Source organism: Cynocephalus volans, chromosome 14, assembly GCF_027409185.1.
Source record: "Cynocephalus volans isolate mCynVol1 chromosome 14, mCynVol1.pri, whole genome shotgun sequence".
In the NCBI taxonomy this organism is placed as follows: Eukaryota; Metazoa; Chordata; class Mammalia; order Dermoptera; family Cynocephalidae; genus Cynocephalus; species Cynocephalus volans.
In genome coordinates this window covers 60,718,449-60,739,144 of record NC_084473.1, presented here as the reverse complement: position 1 = coordinate 60,739,144, position 20,696 = coordinate 60,718,449, and the positions used below count along the sequence as shown (strand labels likewise).

Sequence of the window (20,696 nt, the reverse complement as noted above, 5' to 3'; positions counted from 1 at the left end):
ACAAAAAGCTGCTGCCCGGCTCCATCCTCCCTAGGCACAGAGATGGGCCTGGGTCCTGCTCAGGCTAAAGCCCTGGATGACCAGGCTCATTATCTGAGAATCATCAATGGATTGAGGACCAAAATTTATTATGCCTGATGACAAAGTGCACATCTTAAAGCACATTCACAATGACCAAAACCAAGGCTGCTGATTTTATAGATAAGGCCACAGAAACTGTTCACAACATGTACGAATTGCCCTAGTCACACAGCTAGTAACTGGCAGTTTTAGAATTGGGAATCAGTTTCCTGAAACTCCATCATTTGGCTTTTCACTGCCCTGTGATCAATATTCCCTTCCATTCCATGCCTGGTTATGCCATCTTCAACAAAACCATATTGTGGGGAAAAACCAACTCCATAATAAAAACACTAGGCCCATTTATTAAGAGCTTACTGCCTGTGTGACTGGTGCAATGATGGAGGCTCTGTCACCTTTGGGGGAGGACAATGTATAACCCAGTGCCCTCCACCAGCCTGAGATGGACGTGAGGCAACAAGCAAGAAGTACACCTGGTTGTTTTTAGTCACTGACATTCAAGGGTTGTTTTTAACTGCAGCATACTATCTGGAGGGACGGGGGAGGGAGAGCTTGGTGGGTGTGATGGAGAGAAAGTTACAGCAGCAAGGCTGGGCCATTCTTAGCACCTTGTCCCTCAAGACCCAGGTTACACCTGGCCTTAGTGTCTACTACCACCTGGAAATCGCGCATTAAATTATCAGTCAGTTAATGGAAGGAGAAGTGAAAAGTGTGTGGGGAGGAGAAGCCCAGAAACTGGAGGACCTGGCTGTGAGGACAAATGTCACGTATTTCACAGAACCACAGATGTCCCAATAGAGGATGTGTGGACATGCAGAATCAGGTGCCCTCTCCCTGTTCTCCTCAGCCTCAGTGACACATACCCGACTCTGCAGTGGGCCCTGCTATTCGGTCTGCTGGATTTGGCCTCCTGCCCACCAAGGAGCCAAATATATGCACTGTACCTCCCCCTCATGGACTGCTCAGGGCCCTAGTTCAGGTTATGAGTGGAGGCCCTGATAGGCTTAGGGAAACTTGGGGTTCAGCATCCCTATCTTCACTATCCCCACCCCATGTCCTCGCAGGCTCCATAGTCTCATTTGCTGACCTAATGTGGAAGGCCCCTAAGGAACCCTTGCCCTTCCCCATTTCATAGGGATGAATAGTCCCCCACAAGGTGGAGAACCCCAGGATCCATGTTGAGCCATCCCTTCAAACCAGTGCCCGTTTGCAGTGTGGGCAATGGGCAATGGGCATACCTGGCAGAGTTGGCTCTTGGCACCTGTCTTAGGATAATTATGCTACTTGTAGGTATCGCAAGTGATAAATCTACCTCTGTTCTCTTTCAACAGACTTTCTGCTGCAAGCATCTCTATAGATCTGAGCTGACCACAGTGCTTCCTGCAGACTACTGTTTTTGCACACAGCTTTCAGGTTCACCTGACAGTGCTTCACCTCAGCCCTTCTCTGTGGCAGGACATCTAACCAAACTGAATAGGACCCTTCTCTCTTTCTGTATCTGCTTTCCTTCCCTTGAAGCAGAATTCAATTGTACCTTCACTACTCTCTAAATTGGGATAATCCTTGGAAAACACATGATGTGTTTGGAGTATCAACTTCTTTCCTCATGGTGCCTCTTCAGCAGCTGTGGGAACTCCCATCTCACCTCAGCTTCTCATGCTGCCTCACCTGCCCCTGGCTTTTCTCCTGTGGAGGGTCCTGGCTTGGGAAGCAGGAGATCTGGATTCCATTTCTTCATCTACCTTTGGCAAACTGTGTGATTTTAAGTAGTTGACTTTATCTCCCCGGGCCTCAGTTTTCCCATCTGAAAAATGACAACATTTAGTCCCTCAAAAATGAGCGCCATGCCTCCTGTCAGTCCCACTCTCATTGTAGACCTGGCTCCAGTCCCAGTCTTGGTCCCACAGGGCCAATATGCTGTCCTTCCAGATACTTTCTTTGCACTCTTCACGGGTCTGAGCTCCAGAGTGTGACTGTGAGGCAACTCAGGGGTGAGCTGGTACTCTGGTATACCCACAGGTGGTGGGTAGGTTGTATTCTGGAGCATGATTTTGTGGTGTCCACCACCCACTGCAAACAGTCAGCCAGCCAGAACTTACTCGTCTATTTGGTACCCACCGGTGTTCAGACACCTCACTTGTATCAAATTTAGTGCATAACTAGGAGTTTTCCCTCTTTGGGACATGGGGTGGTTGGGGGAGGGTGTACCTTGAACTTATTCCAGTGTGAACACGGTCGGTTTCCACTGTACTCTCATGGTTGGGGCAGCAGGTGTTGTCTCCTATAACAAGTTTTTCATAAGGCCTGTGGCAAGGCACTACAACCCACCCTCCCAAGCCCAAAAACAGTCTGGTGCTTTGTTCCTTGCTAAACCAGAGAGTTACTTTTTGTGGAAAAGAGAAAATCTGGCCTCTTTCTCCTTGAGAGCCCTGGGTAGGCTGTAATAGGTTCTAGAATGGATTAAAGAAAGAAGTGCACTCTGTGGGTTAAAGATGGAAGCTATTCAGGTGAACTGAGGAGAGCATGAAACCAGCCAAATACAAACACAGTCTCATAACCTCGCATTTGCAAATGATTTAAAATCTCCCTGGAAAGCAGGATGTGTCAGTATGGATGACTGAGACAAGCCAATCAAAGCAGAAGCCTGCTCAATGAGGGAAACCTTAAACAAACAAAACACAAAGCAAGGCAAAGCAAAACAAAACCAAAACCAAAAACAACAACAAAAAATGGGGTAATTAGTACAGCTTTCAGGACTCCCCTGAATTATAGCTCAACAAGCTCGTTAAGGCCTAAGTAGTTGTTTTCCATCTGGTTGTAGCTGCTGCAAGCACTCGGGTGGCTTGCTGGAACAGGGCACCCTGCACTGCTGTATAACCAGCCACTGACTAATCCCTTCTAGCCGTCGCTGAGAAATTGGCCAGGCACATGAGCCTCTCCTGAACAATCAACCAAGGCAATAACCAGAGTATCAGCTCAGCACTGAGTGGCCTCAGGAGCCCAGGACAGGACACCACTGTCTCAGGCCACTCATCACCCTTCCTGAACTCCTTCTCACCTGTGTTTCCTCAGAGACTCTTGCCTACAGTCCTGATAAGCAGTGATCAGCAAAGCCACACTGTAGACAAGCCACCTAAGCTCTCTGGACTCATTTTTCTCATCTGCAATGTGAGAACCTGGCTACTCTTTAGATTGACTACAAATGGCTAAATTGAGGTCTAGAATATAAAATACCAAGCGAGGGAGTCTTCACTCTGATGTCATCCTAATAGCAACCACTTAGCTGTCCTTCTGTGCCAGGCACAGTGCTAAGTGCCTTTTGGACCTTCTCTTGCTTAATGCTTGTGATCATCTTGTAAAGAAGATTTTTGCAACCCCGTATTACAGATGAGAAAAATGAGGCCCAGACTGGTCAAAACTTATCCAAAGAGGTCACATAGCTGGGAAGTGGCAAGATTGGAATCCCAATCTATCTGTCCCCATGCTCTTTTCCTTTGTACAGTGTCTCCGATTGGAAAGAAGCCAACATTGCCAAATACAAGAGTGGTACCCCATTTGCAGAGCCAGTGAAATGAGGAGTCCCAGATGATCTTATTACTAAGGAGGGAAAGAAGCCAAAAGCTGGTTTTCTCCTTGGCTATGTAAGACCTGGTTATTCTGCCATAGTCTGCAGAAGGAATTCGACTTTGGAAGGTGTCTCACCTGTAAGGAGGTGCAATGGTGGCTTAAGGATGCTTTACTATGTTGTTTCTCTCAGCTTCTATGTTCATTGGGTTATAAGCCTCTCTTACCCCCTCTTGTCATGTTCGTCTCCTCCACCCAAGATGTGCAAAGAATATATATGGAAAGGAGAATAAAAGACTTTGTCAGTAAATCTGAAGAAACCAAAAGGCCAAGTAGCTCTTTCAAAAGCCCCCTTCTCCCCTCGAGCAGTAGCCAGCACCCAATCGGGTGTGTGCTTACTTCTCCATGTGCTCTTTAACTCATGGCAAAGGTTACAAATTGGCAGCTTGTAGGCCAGATCCAGGGTCACCTTAATCTACATAGTTAAAATTATTTTGACTTACAACATTTAATATATATCGACTTTACTTTTAAAAGAAAACTCAGAAGCTTTGGCAATAAAGCGTTCACATTCCTTTATGTCAACAATGACTAGGTCTGGGTGGCAGCTGCCCTCCCAGCCCATTTCACTTATTTATGTCACTTGCTTGCCCTTTGTAGGCATTTGAGTTTGTGTCCTCTGATATATGCTAGCAGTGGATTTTGCTACATCAATGTATCTTCTCATCCAATTCTATTAAAACGAAACAACATACTTAAAGACAAATAAGAAAAACTCATTTTACAGATTTTCTCAGAAGTATTTATATTTCTCTTTTATATGAAAAAAATTAAATTGAGTACTTTTTTCAAATACAGTTATGTTTATTTGAGGATCCCAGTAAGAACCAATTTTCTATCCTCTGCCCATAATTTTAGGAAGGCTCTATCGTAGTTTTCTGCAAAATGGAAATTTTCTATATTAGATCCATTAGGAAGTTCTGGGTTCTTCATGTTCTCTCTGTTATAGTTTACTCTGAGGATCTGTATGTATGAGACACAGAGGAAAGACATTCTATAGGAAACACAAATTTCCCAGGCAGCAGAGTGTGGGGGTAATACTAGGGAAACATAATAGCCATAAACAGCATTTCTTTGGCTAGAAACTCTACAACCACTCAAGTAACTCAGGGGATTTGCAAGCCAAGTATCAAGAATTAACCATCGGTGGTAGCCAGCCTCCAAGATGGCTCCCTGCTTCCTGTATTCACACCTTTGTGTACCTATGTAAGTACTGGGATATTATGTAAGTGTGACTTCTGAGGCTAGGTCATAAAAGACATGGCAGCTTCTGCCTTGCTTACTCTTGGATTAATCTCTCTGGGGGAACCCAGCTGCCATGTTGTGAAGACACTCAAGCAGTTCTATAGGAAAGTCTATGTGGCCAACAGCCATATGAGTGAGCCACGTTGGAAGTGGATCCTCTGGCCCCAATCAAGTCATCAGGTGACTGCAGCCTTGTCTGACAGCTTAACTGTACTATCATGAGAGATCCTGAGTTAGAACCTCCCAGAGAAGCTGCTCCCAAAATCCTGACCAACAGAAACTGTGTGAGATAATAACTGTTTATTGTTGTTTTAGGCCTCTAAATTTCAGGATAATTTGTTGCACAGTCGTAGTTGACTAATACAAAATATTGGCTACCATTCATTCATTCAACAAACACCTATTCATTATTTATTGTTTGTTAAGCACAATGCTAGATACTCAAGATGCAGTAGTGAACAAGACTAGTATGGTACCTGCTCTGATGGGAATTATTATATAGTGGGAGGGATGGACATTAAGCAAGCAAACAGAAAGACAAGAGAACATTGAGAGGGAAAGGAGCAATTTCTTTAGAATGAAGTTGTTGGGGAAGTTGAAGAGGAGATATTAGACCTGAGTCCTGAAAGGACTTTCCATTGAAAGAACCAGGAGGTGCCTGGCATTTTCCTTCCCACCTGTCTTGAGTTCTTTTGGAAATGAGGCAGGGTGTTAAAGAAATTAACTAATGAAACGATAAAGAAATCTTATGTTTCTTAGTGGCAGAATCTCCCCTATGGAGAAATTAGCCCTTGCTAGATGAATGCTTTAAAAAAAGCCACACAAGAGAGTCGTACAGGCCAAATAGTTCTGCATAAGAAAGGAAATTGGGAGATATTTAGAAGCTGCTGAGGAGAGGGTCCTGAGAGGGGCTAGAAGCTATAGAGGGACTTGGGGGAGAAAACAAATATCTAACAGGAATTTTATTCCTTTATTCCCTCATTCCTTGGGTGGTGTGGGATGAAATACTCTTCCCACAAAACAATCAGTAAAATTTCTTGCTCCCTAATGTTTTCTGGAGGAGGTTTGCTTTTTGAGGATATGGCAAAGCACTGGGTCCTTCTTCAAGATTGGCTTCAGGTGAGCTCGAGGCTGTTCATAGGAAACCAGCCACTTATAGTTTAGATAAACACATAAATACAAGAGTGTTAGTCATGGAAATAAACAAATGCTTCCAATTATTACTGCAATTCCAGAATGGGCAGCTATGCTCCTGATGCAGCTATGCTCAGTGGTGGCATCAATGTTACTGCTGACAGCTGCACAGTGTTTGCTGGAGATGAGACCTGGGTAGATGCTGCAGCAGCTGTCAACACGGCTGCTGGCACCTAGCACCAAGCCTGGAGATTAGGAGGTGCTCAGGAAATGAGCATCTTAAGCTGGATGCATGACCAAGTGGTGAATGTGTCCCATGCTGCCGCCACCTTACCTTCAGTGCTGCAGGGTGTGGGGTTCACAGAGAAGCAGTGTGTTTACGTTGCTGCAGGATTCAGGCATGGGTCCATTGAGCTAGGCCTGAGACCACGGAGTTGCTTCTCAGGCTAGCTTGTTTTCAGGAAACAAACTGCCCCGAGGACTCATTCTTCCATTAAGAGGACTTCTTTTTCAGGAGCACCTGGATGCCTTTTATGAATAGGCCTCCACTAGCCTTTGGATAGTACCTAGACTTTCCTGAATTTGAGGGTGAACACAGCTTAGGTTCAAGTAGGAACTTCTGCTGTCCCTGACATTCTCTGAGGATCTAGACCAAACACAAACCCAGCAGGACCTTATGTTCTACACCTGTACTGTCCATATGGTAGCCATTAGCTATGTGTGCCATTTAAAGTTAAATTAAAATGAAATAAAATGGAAAATTCAGTCTCTCAGTTGCACTAGCCACATTCTAAGTGCTTAATAGCTACATGTGGCTGGTGGCTACCATACTGGACAGTGATGATTATAGAACATTTCCAGCATTACAGAAATTTTTACTGGACGATGTTGTGTCTAGAGCCAGAGCTCACAGAATGAATTCTGCTACCAGAGAACTGGCTGTTATGTATAAACAAGAAGAGTATCCATGCGGAATAAACAGTAGAAGTCTGTCTCACCCATGGGTTAGATACAAAAGTCAAAGGCAAAGTCAGCATATATGAAGGAAAAATATCTTAATATCAAAATTTCCCTTGGGTCACTCTGGAGACTAGCTCTCAGGTTTTCATCCAGCATTGGAGCAGACCTTTGTTTCTTTGGTTGAGCTCCAGAAGAAGTATTTGGTTTGCAGTTAGGGGCAATGCATAAGAAATACTAATGGTATATTTAAACACTGGAATAACACTGCAGGGAACTAGAGGTCTCAACTATGAGAGACCCAGGAAACAGAACCACCTGAAGGCACGTTTGAGTCACATCCCCACTCTTAGGCTCTTTGCTCTTTCAGTGAGATGGCAGGTGGAATTGCCCACAGTCTCCAAGTGGTTCTTTATCTATACATGGTGTGTTTTGTCTTGATGCCAAATGTCTGGAGCTGAAGTTTGAGTACATTAACTGCATTTTCGGAGTGATTCCCCAGAGACTGGCCATGAAGCAGCCCTTTCTTTGCTCGGGACTTCATTAAAGGAAGGGTCTCCTCGCCACCAGAAACCCATATGTTTTGTTATTAGAGAACACCACGTTTCTCCATAAACTCTTTCTTCGGGAGACCAGAATTTTGACTACATCACTGAGCTTTAGGAAACACAACTCTAGCCCCACAGATCAAACCCGAAGTTAGTATATACTGGAGAGTTTTGTGTCCACAAAAGTGCAAAAGGTGTTCAGGCCCTTGGAAGTCCAGCTGAAATCTTTTAGACCCAGACACCCTCTGGGTCCCCCCAGCAAGTGGCAAGCTCTGTTCTCTGAAACTCCTGTAGCATGCAGTGTTCTGCCCACTCAGTCTGGCTCTAATTATTTATTGACATTCATCTTTGCAAATATTTTATATGTACACATCCTGTCTTTCCAGTTAAATAATAATTCTCCAAGGACAAGATGGAATATGTCTTTTATGTCTTTTTATAACCCGTAGTTTCTAATACTGGGCCTTCATATAAAAGTGCCCCATTCATATCTAGCTTCATTAGTGTTAGTGATGAGTGATTTTCTTATAGGAGAAACTAAGAACATGAATTAACTATAGAGAATTGCTTTAAAGGCATAAACTATATAAAAAGACCAGTATTTTCCCTTTCAACTTAGGAGGCTGAATTCTCAAAATCATTTAATTTTGAAGTTATTGAGGATTGCAAGGGGACTCCCAAGTCAAGAATTTCCATCATTTACAAAAGCTAAGAGAATGTTAGTTGCCTTAAAGCAAACCTGTGAGGTAACTCCAATATCTGACTTTAATCAGAGCCTTATGAGAGCTGGTCTATTTCCAGCCTCCTCAAATAAAATACTGTGGTCTTGTGCTCCACAGTGTGTATGATTTTTTTATTTGAGGATTTTAAATGTGTGATAAATGAAAGGTTAATTAGAATCAGAGTAACAAACCACACTACTCCATGAAGATTCTCATTTAAAAAAGAAAATTGTTTCAGCACTTCCTCATCATTTTGTGCATATCTTCCTTGTTTACTTTTCATTATAACAGTAAACATTTTATGCTGAGCTGAAGGTCATTTTAATTGCATTAGGAGAAATCTGTGTTTTCTAATATTGGAACAGCTGTAATAATTCAGAGTAAAAAAATCCATAAGTATATGTTACAAATGCCATTCCAAATACTGACTAGTACCCTGCTAATTTTGGTTGGATTTTAAATAAAATAAGACTCCAATGAAATTATATGAAAAGCATATTCTGATAAATTAGAACACAGTCTCAAGGTTTAATACTTTTTATGCTTTTTCTTTTTAAAACTGGAGTATTATTACAGAAATTGGTGTCATGTTTATTTTTAAACTTTGGCTTTATAAGCTGTAAGAAATGCCTTACTCTTGTATAATTTGTTGTCACTTCTGGCTCTCTAAACGTATCATCACAAGGATCACTGCAATTTGGGTTGGCCAGTTGGCTCAACTGGTTAGAGCACAGCCTTGTAAGACCAAGGTCAAGGGTTTGGATCCCCTTACTGACAAGCTGCCAAAACAACAACAACAAAAATCGTTCTATAAAAGGATATTTTAATGGCTGGCTGCTTAGCTCAGTTGGTTGGAGCACAGACGTATAACACCAAGGTCACGCACAGGTTTGGATCCCTGTACCGGACAGCCACAACAACAACTTATAAAAAATGTCAACATAAAAAATAAATAAATGAAGGGTCATTGCAATTCTCATTTCCCACAGGAGGTAAATTAAGGCTAGAGTTTTAAAGCACGCACCTGAGCACACACTACACATCCAGGAGGCACGGGTGTCCCATTACCAATTCCTCTTCCTCACCACGGACTCACTGCTTCACTTCCTCCTGTTCCCAGACGAACTGTTTAAGTAAGCTTTGATTATTTGCATCTGTCTTTTTAGAATTAATAACAAAATACTGACAGAAAGGGAGGTGCTAGGGTTATTAGCAAACCTTTGTTATCGTTCTGACTCATGAAAGCCTGGAAGGCCCCCAAAACTCCACATCATCCCCAAGGCCTGGCTGGCTTGCCGCTTCCCAGAGCCTATGCTTGAGGGACCGTCTGTGTTGCCTTTTCAAACAGTGATGCCTCCTCAGCCTCTGTGTCACTCCCCTCCGTCACCACCTTCCCTGGGAGATGGAAAGGTGTATCAAAGCAAGAGGAAGTGTCAGTGCCGTTTCCTCCCCTGCTGTCTAGGTTGAGTACGGTTTCAGCACCTTACATGCACCCATTTTAATTAATTATGAAGTACCTCTATGTTTTGCAAGGCAGTTCTCAGTCTTATACAGGAGACGTTTTTAGGGAAAAATTATTGTGAAATTAACAGGGTGATTAGGAAGCAAGTGGCTCAAGGCGACCAGGAAGCATTGTGTACACACACAGTTGCACTTTCTTGCAAAAGGAAGACTTTAAATTCATTCCCAAAGTGCCAAGAAAGCTCGCTTGGGCCACTACCACTTGCCCTTTGCCACTTTACAAGTTATAAGCCACTGTGTGTATTTGTCTCCTAGAACAATTGGGCCCTGCCCTGGCGATTCTCCAATGACTAATTAATTGAAATGTTTACCAAGAAAGACAGGCCTCCCCCAGAACCTTGATCTTTCTAGGAACATTCACTATTTAAAACAGGTGTCTGAATGCTAGCTAGGTCCTAAACCAACCCAAAGAGAAGGATTTTTACAAGAGTCTGTTAAAAGGTAATATTTTTTACTACAGTGTTTTATTTTTGAGGTAGAGGCAGGAGTGGGGGTAGAGGGGAAGGTTAAGTCAAGGACAACGACACCTAGTTGTAGTTGTAACAAGAGGTGCAGGAATTTGGCAGAGTAGGGTGCCCTTGTGTTGAAATGCGGTTTTCATCCACAGATCAGAATCTCAAGGCCAGTACAATCCAACAGCTTGATTCAGTGACTGTTCAGGAGTTCCTGAGGGCAGAATTGCTTAATCTGAGATGCAGGACCACCAATTCCATCCAGGATGTTTCTTAAAAATACAAATTCCAGATCTACTGAAACAGAATCTCTCAGGGGTGAGGCCGGACTTCTGCCTCTTCCAGGTGATTCTTAAGCCCACTAAAGTTTAAAACCACCAGTGCCCTTTCTCTTTTTGACTTATTGATAGATCCAAGTGCTGAAAAGAGCAACAGCTCTATAAATACTTATTGGATAAATGAAAGCCATAAGGATTTGTGGTATTGAGAGGCTCCCATTATGGATATCTTCCACACCACTTAATTCAAAACGCTACTATAAAACAAGTGTAACATCATATCCCCAGAGGAACCTTCCTAGCTTGCCCGGGGGGTGGGGGAAGCCCTCCTATCTCTGCCCAACAGCCTCAGCAAATTGTCCCCACCTTAACAGGCCTCTCCCTGCCTGTAAAAGCTGTGACAGAGCAAGCAGCAAAGCAGCTTCACGGCTCTGCATCCTTAACAACAGAAAAACAGGATTAATAAAATTAAGGTATAAATAGGACCCTAGATCCAAGATGTGAGTACATAGTTCTCTGTCACCCACTGATAACTGAAGCTGGGCAAACTTCTATAAGCCACACAGTTTTATTTGTAGGCTGAATAACCAAGAGATCAAATTTCCTCCCTCATCACTCAAACCACAGTTAAGAGAAGGCAAGAGAAATACAATCTTGCTTTTGTATGTACACTGTACTAAGACTATACTTAATGTTTTAAGTACCCACTGCACCCTTCAACAGGTGAATGGATAAAGAAACTGTGGTACATCCACACAGCAGACTATTCAGCAACAAAAAAGAAAACTATTGATACAAACAACATGAATGAATCTCAAATGATTATGCAAATTGAACAAGTCAAGCTCAAAAGATTACATATTATACAATTCTGTTTTTATGACATTCAGAAAAATACAAAACTACAGGGAGGGAGAACAGATCAGTGGTTGCTTGAGTAGGGTTAGGAGTGGGGGGCAAGTTTAACTACAAAGGTGAAGCACAAGATAATTTTTTAGGGTGATGGAATGATTCTGAATTGAGATCATAGTTACATGAATCTATGCATGTGTTAAACTCGTAGAACTGTACACCTGAAAAAAGTGAATTTGCTGTATGCAAATTTTATTTAAAAAGAACCCATCACATCCACAACATAAGCTCATTAGATCTCTGAGGGCCCCTGAGATACTTTCCTTCCCATTTTCAACATGGGAAACACATGAAAAAGTGGTCTTGGAGTATAAATGTGAAAGTGAGGGACCAAGGCTACACCACCTGGTCTATGCTAATAAGTACATTATACCTGGTGCCAGATTTAGCATCCTATAAATTAGAAACCATTTTGTAGAAAATTCCTTTATTATAGTGCAAATAACTTTCAGCAGTGACATAATGTAACAACACATTTAGCAACATTTTACACCACGCAGTAAATAAGAAAGTGTTTCTTTGAAAATATGTCATCATAGGAACATTATTTCTACATTAATGATGGAAAATGCCAAGGCTGTTTCTTTCAAGGCAACAGGGTTCCCTCCCTCTTTCTGGATATATTCTTTTTAATACAAATGAAAGTATTTGACATTTTAACAAATCATCAATCCTAAGAGTGATCTCTTAGGAGGTTTTGAACTGAGGTTGGCAAAATTTGAAATGGGGTTTCAAAAGTAAAAAAAATAATACTTTTAAGACAATTCTGGGATAGCCCAGAAAGTGGAAGTCACTTCTGCTAACTATTAAGTAGATTAAAAACATTCACTCCAATTTTGCTGCAGAAATGAACAGATTGTCTAAAGCCTGCCTTTTATTCCCCCAGAGCCTGACTGTTATTTATACTCCTTGGTTTTGGTTATTGCAAAACTAGGGCTCTGGTCAGAAATACCTCGTTACATACCCAAATACTTTCCTGTGAAGCTTTAAATTGCACTTGCCATCCTGAAATTCCCGCCTTAGACCTTAAAGGCCAAGGAGAGAGTGTGAACATTGTTTCCAGTTTACAGCTAATGATTAGTACAAGCTGGATTAGCCCCCTACTAATTTAGCTATACCTGAACCAGATCACATAATTTAGCTGAATCCCAGTAGGCTTATTCAAGAGGTTCCCACTGACCTCATAGAGAGGGAAGGGTTAACACTGTCTTTTCATGCTAAGCGGCCTAAAGGCTTGGCTGCTAATGAGTTAGCTGATAGGTAGAGAGAACAGAGTGTCAATTCCAATCAGTTATACTCCCGGCTCCTCTAGTTTCTGCTGAATTATGCAGTGGGTGGGAATGGTGGGCCACTCAAGAGTCCTCCCGTGGGGGTCTTCCATGATAAGTTGAATCAAAACCTCAATGAATACATTTCAGGGTACCCTCTATGTCTCTCTACAACCACTCCTCAAAATTCAGTGGCTTTACAAGCCAAGAGAAGTTAATCACAGGGCTTGAAAATACCTAGAGCCACACAAGAGCCGTCATGGCTGAATAAGGCTGAATAAGTCAGCTGGTACAGAAAGCTTTTCAATGTACAGCCAGTCTTGTTGGATAAACTATCTTCTCATATACCACAATGGAACTATGCTAGACAGTTTCAAAGCTGAGAAGAATCCAAATATATCACCTATAAAAAATTCACAATTTTAGTTTGACTTTGGTACTGAAACACTGTCTACATTCGTGACACATGAAAATGACGTGGCCACTTCTGTGCCTCTGCATGTTGTAAAAACTCAAAAGCAAAGCAGGACAAGGACGTGTCATAACAAGATGCAGTATGCTGTACAAACAAAACCTAAATTATATATAAATTATACCCCCACCCCAGCACCCTTTCTTCCCCCACAACCTGACCAAAGCAACGCCAAGGGTCCTTCTCTTTGGGGCCAATGCAGCTTGTGAAGTTCCGTGCCCAGGACTCCAACATCCCTTGTCTTGTGACAGTTACAGTCCTGTAGCCTCCTGCTGGAGACACTCTACATTTGATCAGTTCCATAAGTGCAGGGAAACTCCTACGTTTTAACTGGAAGCATTCAAACTATTGACTGGACTCAAAGACCTGGAGTCCTGGGAGTCAACCTTTCAGATAAACTAATTGGATCATTTCCTAATCTGGATCCCATCTTATTCTACTATCTCCTTGGAGCTAACATAGTAGGACACATCTTCTACAATAAAACTCCAAAGGCATTGCTTACAGATATTGGTGAGGGTCACATAAGAAAAGTTACGCCATGAGCCAACAGCTTAAGTTGATATAAATTATTTCCAAGTAAGTTATTCAGGGCCATTTGCTTTTGCTTTACACTGCATTCCAGAATCATTTTCATATTATATTTTTAAAAATTTATATAATAGGCATTTAAAAAATTGTCTATGCAACCTCCTCTTATGTGTTTTCAATTAATTTAATAACAACTTAATGAGCTATTATGTAAATCTAGGGAGAAGTAGTTAATTAATCTTAAAGAAGCCAATACTGTGCTAATTCACAGTAAGGAGAAAAAGCAATGTAAATAGAATTTTAAGTAACAGACAATAACTTGAAAAGCAGTTTTATCGAAATGTTGCAAAGTTTTCCCAAAAACACTTACAGTAATTTGTATCAATAGATCCTAAGTTTAGGGGTATAGAGAATATGACTCAATCCTTTAAGGTAGAAATTCAGCTGTTTCATGATGGTAATATGTAATTTTCCCCTCGGACCTAAGATATTTGTACATTCAAAAGTTTATAACTTGCTGTTCTTGAGACATTGCTCATTTTCTAATACATACGTTGAGTATAAATAAATATGAGAATATGAGAAAGCTTCAAAAATCCGAATTAACATTGTGCTGTACAAAAAAAGAAAAAACCTTGAACAGTCTACATTCCACGGAAATACCCTGACTAAAATGTTGTTTGTGCTACCCAATTCCACTTCAGTGCAGAATGCGTTGATTTCGGTGTACCGTTGTTGTTTTTTAATGTCTTTAGCACTTTTGTTTCTAAACATCACCTTGTTTTGAAAGATGAATAATTTGCTACCAAATCACAAATCATCACAAATCCATTCTAGTTTGGTCTGAATAAAATCCAGCATAAATGTATTACTTTGTTCTGGGAATAATGGCTCGGTGTCTTTGTCCCAACAGCTTTCTTCCTAAGGGCAAACCACTGTTGAAGTTGTCATTTTGGGTTTAAACTGCACAGAAAGAAGAGACAGTGAAGCTTGCCTTTGTTTTTGTTTTCTTTTTGAGTCTCCAGATCTTGCTAGGACACTTCCTCCAGACCAACAGTCAGACAGTTGTGGCACCTAATCCTACTGGGAACAGAAGTGGTTTAAACAACATCAGCCAAGCTTGGTGATCTGGAGGTCCCCATTTATCTTGATGGTGTCAATTGCAGATAACGTTTGAACGCGGTGGTAAAAATCAAAAAGTTGGTGTCCGTCCACAAACACTCTGAAACGTGGGTGCTCACAAAGAATTTCCACCTAGAAGCAACAAATATTCCAATTCACAATTTCAATAAACCTTGCTGGGGAAAACAAACAATACTTCATTTTAGAGAAAGGAAGGCAACAACTTCAGTGGCTCTCAGACATTAGAATGCCTTGGAACCACACACAGGGCCTGTTAAAACACAGATTGCTGGGTCTCCACTCCCAAAATTTCTGACTCTGAGTTTAGGGTAAGGTCTAAGAATCTGCATGTCCACCAAGTTCCAAGGTAATGCTGATGTTGCTGGAATGGGGAACATACTTTGAGAACCACTGCTCTACACTACTCAGTATCCTTTAAAGATTTAAAATTGCTTATGCTTTAACACTTCTCCCTTCTCCCTGTACTCCAGAAAGTGAGGTAAAGTAACATACATTTGTTTATAAGGTACTTAATGCCTCCACTGTCATCCCCTGAACAACTGTATCCCACCTTCAGAGGAACCCCTCCCAAGACAGAACTGGTCCCCATTAGTAGCATGTAATAATAGTTTAGACACTCAAACATGGTAAACACTAAGGCAGAGAGAAGGTTACACAGTAATTACCATTGGACCAAGAATGTATAATTAACAAGGCTTTGTTAAGCCAAACAGAAATACTGATTCCATATGGTAAAAGCTTTTTCCTCTCCCTTTCCTTAAGTAATTCACCATATAGTTTAATTTTCGGTTCTGTGCTATGATGTACTTATTAAGAGTATTGGTATTCAGCATGTAAGGAGAGACTCCATATGTTGATATTAGTCACATTTAATTCATATTATTACTAAAATTATATTACCAAGAAGGGCCTTTTTCATTCATTTTTGTTGTTGGGGAGTATTATATTCCTCCTGGCAGTCAGAAGCTCTGGTTACTCATACGCATGAACTATATTAAGATTCATCTTTGAGAAACTGTCCCAGCCAAGAGGAGCCTAAGGAGACATTACCATCCTAGAGAAGAGGGTGGAGAGGGTGGTGCCTTCCCCAGACTACGATTCGAAGGGCAACGCTCTCAATTCTATCACTGATATAAAAGCCATGGATTCTTATTTTCCCCCCAGACTGGAAGGGAAGAGAAATAATTACTTTTTCATCTAGAAAATTTCTAGATGAAAAGCAACAGGTTAAGGGTAGTTCTGTTTTATTAGGCTTATATGCAACAAGGAGCTTTTAACTGAGTTGTCATTATTGTGATGTAATGTTAACAATATGTAATGAAGACAACTTCATCCCAGGTCTGACATTTCAGTACATCCTTTTTAACACATTACCGACTTGCATCTCTTATTTGGCATTTTACTTCATAGAGTAAGATGCTGCTAATGCTGCTTGATTGGGAGGGAAGTTTGGGTTGTGCTTCCTCCCTGCTAGATAGTGGGGAGCAAATCTATATTCATCCAGGCCCAAGGGAAGGAATTTGTCAACCATACAGCTTGTGACCATGAAATAGACTGAGGCTAATTAACCCAGAGGGGAAACAAGGACACGGACATGGCCTCATTAGCAAAGGGAACAAGAGAAAATGAAATGATAATCATTATATTCTTAAAAAAGTCATAACTAATAAGGTTTAGAGATACTGAAAGGCTGAGAAAAATGAGGAAAATGATGGATACTTATTAACATTTATTAACTAATCAGATATTTGGGGGCAGGTATCTACTATATGCTTAGTACTATGTCGGGTACTACACAGATAAGTATTTATTCTTAACCTGGACATGTAAATATGGGTCCATTTACTAAATGTATGGGCTATATAGAGCCAGGAGCTACTACTGCAAATATTAATCCGATCAGCAAATAGAGCTCTTTCAATCTTTTTTCTTTTTTCACCATCAAGTGACAAATTTCCTGGACATGCAGAAATTCTGGCTGCATGAAGTGTTCTTGGCACGTACTGGATAAGCAGAACACCATCACCACGCCAGTGGCTGGGGCTGACGCACTCGAGGTACTCACCCTGAATGGCTGGTCTGGGATGAATGGAAAGTAAGGGATTGCTGACTGTTCTTCACCCCTTTCCCCAGATATACAAGAATTTCTAAGTAGCTGCCGGTCTGGGAACACAGCTTTGAGTTCGATTGCCACATCGGCAGGAGGATCTTCCGAGTCACCACAGGTCAAGCTGATTGCAAAGCTGAAAATAAAACATTCTCAATTACTGAGGGTTGGATACAACATTTCCAAACGACCCAGGTCCCTGTATTTCCTCCTCCTCTGGTCTGTCTGCACTTAACGGGCCACCACTCTTTCCACGAGAGATTAGGCTATGAAAAAGTAACTCAAACCAGTTTATTTTGTTACCTAAAACAGATTCTGGTGAAAACTTTGGTGGAGTTGAAAATGACTAAAGTTAGAGATTTCAAATACCCCAGACCACCCACACATCTGTATCTTAATCCACTTCAGAATTCTCAGAAACAGCCCCAGAAACTGACCAGGGGAAATAATATCTTGTAAAGTTTGGTTCTAATTTACACTGATAGCTCTTGCTCCGAGCACCACGTTTCAAAACCATTAAAAAAAAAAAAAAATCCTTTGGTTTCCCTAAGGGTCAAAGAGAAAATGTAGGCCTATATTTGTAATCTCTGATATAAATAGCTGTCTGGAGAAATGATGGCTGGGATTCATACACATTCTTTTCATGGGAACGTGGTACTTTCTTGGCACTCCCATCTAACAACACTGTCCACAAGGAGAGGAAGAGGAGGAGCGCTAAACCACAACAGAAGTGGGCAGGGCCCTGCCACTGCCTCATAGTTCTGCGGTGACAAGGACTGCCTTACCTCTCTGGGTTGAGGTCTACAATGCCCATCACTAACACCTTCTTGCCCGGTCTCATGCCACCTTTAATATGCCCACAAAATGGAACTATCTGCAAAGGATGGGAGGAGAAATAAGACGTTTACAGTCTGTCAGGGAAGAGCCATGCCCTCTGATCCTGAGGGCCTGGACCATTAGAAAATGCAAGGAGAATGAAATTAGAAAGGCAGAGGTACAGGCAGAGACATAGGGCACAGAACAAGATCATTTACCAGTCGTGGGAAGTACACGTCGGCTTGAACTGGAGAGCCCAAGGAGTTGTTTAAATGCCCATCATCTAGTTTCTAAAAATAGAAGCACACAGATTGGCTTTCCATAGGCCCTTTTGGGGGCGGGGGCGGGAGGGGGAAGAACCCACACAAATCTGGTGGAATCCAGCAGCTCTCTCCAGACACACCGGCGGTGTCTGCAGATGATGCCTCTTCCTAGTTCATTCAATAATCACATAAACCCTCGGAACAAAACTCGTCCCTTCCACCCGGTAGCTAAGCCTCTGAAGATCCCCAGACCCTTCAGATCCAGATCAAAACCAAGGCCGATGCCCACCGGGGAGCCAGAGCCCAGTGCCGGGGGAGGGCAGGCCCTTCTCCCACCGCAAACGCTGGAACCGCTGTCTCCCAGGCTTGTCCACGGGGACGTGGCTGAAGTGGGGCGGCAGCGCTCAACTTCCCTCAGGAGCCCCGGCGTGGACCCGTGTGCAAGGGGGAATCCCCGGGACGTCTGGGGCGGTCGCGGGGCGCGCGCCCCGGACACACTCACCCACGCGCACCCTCACACGTGCAATGTGCGCACACCTGGCAGGCGGCTGCACGGCACAGAGGGGACTGTCGGGCACCCCCTTCCCGCCGCCGCCCCCGAACACCCTCCCCCGGCCCAGCGCCCACCAGCCCGGGGAACCCCTCCTGCCCCCCACACCGGCCGCGCACAGCCGGCTCCTGCGAACAGGTACCCGGCGCCTTCCCAGGCGCGGGGCGCCGGGCTGGGCCTGCAGCTTCCCTCCGCCCCAAGCCGGCCGAGCAGGCGGCGGCGTGCGGGGCGGCGGGAAGGGGGCGCCTCGCGTGCGCCCCGCCACACTCACCACTACGGCATCGCTGTCGGCCACCGATCCCGCCATCTTCTCGCACAGCGCCGCCCGCCGCCGGGGGACGCGGGACGCGGCGCGCGGCCGGGGATCCCGGGGCGGTCCTGCGCGGGGCGGGGGCGCGGGTCCGAGGCTGACGGGGACGCGCGCACACGGGCACGCGCACGCCCGGGGGTCCGGCGCCGACCGGGCGGGCAGGGCCGGGGAGGGGGAGGGGAGAAGGAGGGAGGCAGCGCGGGCGCAGAGGTCGAAGGTGGCCGCTGCTGCCCGCACCCGGAGTGCGGCTGCAGAGTCGCGGCCCGCGCCGCTGGGGCTGCTCCTGCCGCCGCCCGAGGAAGAAAGGTGGCGAGGGCCGCGCCGCGCCGGCCCTGGGCGGCATTTAAAGGCCTCCGGGACCCGGCTCGGGAACCGGGAACAGGGCGGGGACCCGGTTGGGCTGCCGCTGCTTGCTCAGCTTGCCCTGCCCCTCGGCCATTGGACGGCGGCGGGAGGCCGGCGCGGGAGGGACGGGCCTGTCCAGGTCGGGCCGTGCGGGAGGGCGGGGGCCCTGTCTGCGCTCCTGGGCGGGAGGGTGGGTGGGGTTGAGGGACTGGGGAAGTGAAGGCCCGGGCCTGCCAGGTGCCAGGTGATGAGGACACCCCCGCCCCTCCCTTCCAGCCTCCTATTAATCTCCTTCCTTCTGCCACGTCCTGGTGGGAGGTGGGACGATGGAAGACGGGGTCGAGGGAAGACTTGGGGCAGGGGGTGGTAATCAAGGGAGTGTTGGGTTGTCTGGAATAGAAAGAGAACGAAAGTTCTCAAGGCTTGCAGAAATAAATATTGGACCCCCCCAAAAGAGGCAGAGAGGACTGAAGGTAAACACTTTTATCTCCCGGGAGGCTAGATACAGAATAGGCCTCTCTTCCTTGTGGAAGGTCTGCGGGTCCCTGGAGGCTCTCTGGGGAGGGGTCTGGCTAAATCTTACCAAATGTAACTGGACATAGTGACTGTCCTCAGAGAGCCTCCACTGGGCTGTGTTTTTCACAAGTTGCTTGCCCAGTCTGGGGTAGTAAGTTTCTCACTGAAGATCTTATATTCTTTGTGGAGTAATTCCCAGCGGATACACCCCTCTTTTATTCCAAGGCACAAATTCCTTTATGGCGTTTCCACATTACGATGATTATGTAATAGAGGGTATGTTGATGAAGCTGTATCAACATACCCTCTATTAGGTGACATCCTTGGCTTAAGCATTCCACTGTGTGAATCACCAGCTTGTTCTATGCTAATAAGCTGGGAGCTTATGTGACCTAGTGCAATCCCAGAGGGGCCCTAAGAGGCTCCCTTCCAGCCACTGTTACTGGCTGTGTGGCCTGGAAGATCTCTGCGGCTTTTGTGTCTTAGTTTTCCCTTTATGGACCAGAGCTAATCGTGGTAATCTCAGTCGAGCAGGGAGAATTACCTGCACACGCCTGTAAGCCGCAGTCATAGTCTTTGTGGAGGTTGTTTTCTGAATTAGAGGCTGAGGTACAGCACAGTTGTGACTCACATTTTTGCTCTTGTTTACCAGTTTTAGCTCAAAATACACGTTATTGATTATTTAAAAATATTAGGCAGTTATAAGAAACTATTTTTTTTGAAAGCATACTTTGGTAAATCTCAATTTCTGAGAGTCTGGTCTAGGGAAAAAGCATTAGATTAGTACTTTGTCACTAAGTTAAGAGTGACACAATACGTCATGGTGGTTAAAGAGCCGGTGCTCTGGGTTCATATCCTCTACTATTGACTAGCTGGGTGATCTTGGAATAGTTACTAAACT

At 44.1% G+C, this 20,696-nt stretch overlaps 1 protein-coding gene across 1 annotated transcript; it reads right to left on the bottom strand.

Annotated features, from left to right (window-relative positions):
* Positions 1-11,475: 11,475 nt before the first annotated feature.
* Positions 11,476-18,976, bottom strand: LGALSL (galectin like). The gene is made up of 5 exons (XM_063078164.1): positions 18,896-18,976; positions 18,030-18,101; positions 17,781-17,869; positions 16,954-17,131; positions 11,476-14,999 (listed from the first exon to the last, which is right to left on the bottom strand). The coding sequence occupies exons 1-5, from the start codon at positions 18,929-18,931 to the stop codon at positions 14,856-14,858; spliced, it is 519 nt and encodes a 172-aa protein (XP_062934234.1). The 5' UTR covers positions 18,932-18,976; the 3' UTR covers positions 11,476-14,855.
* Positions 18,977-20,696: the final 1,720 nt, after the last annotated feature.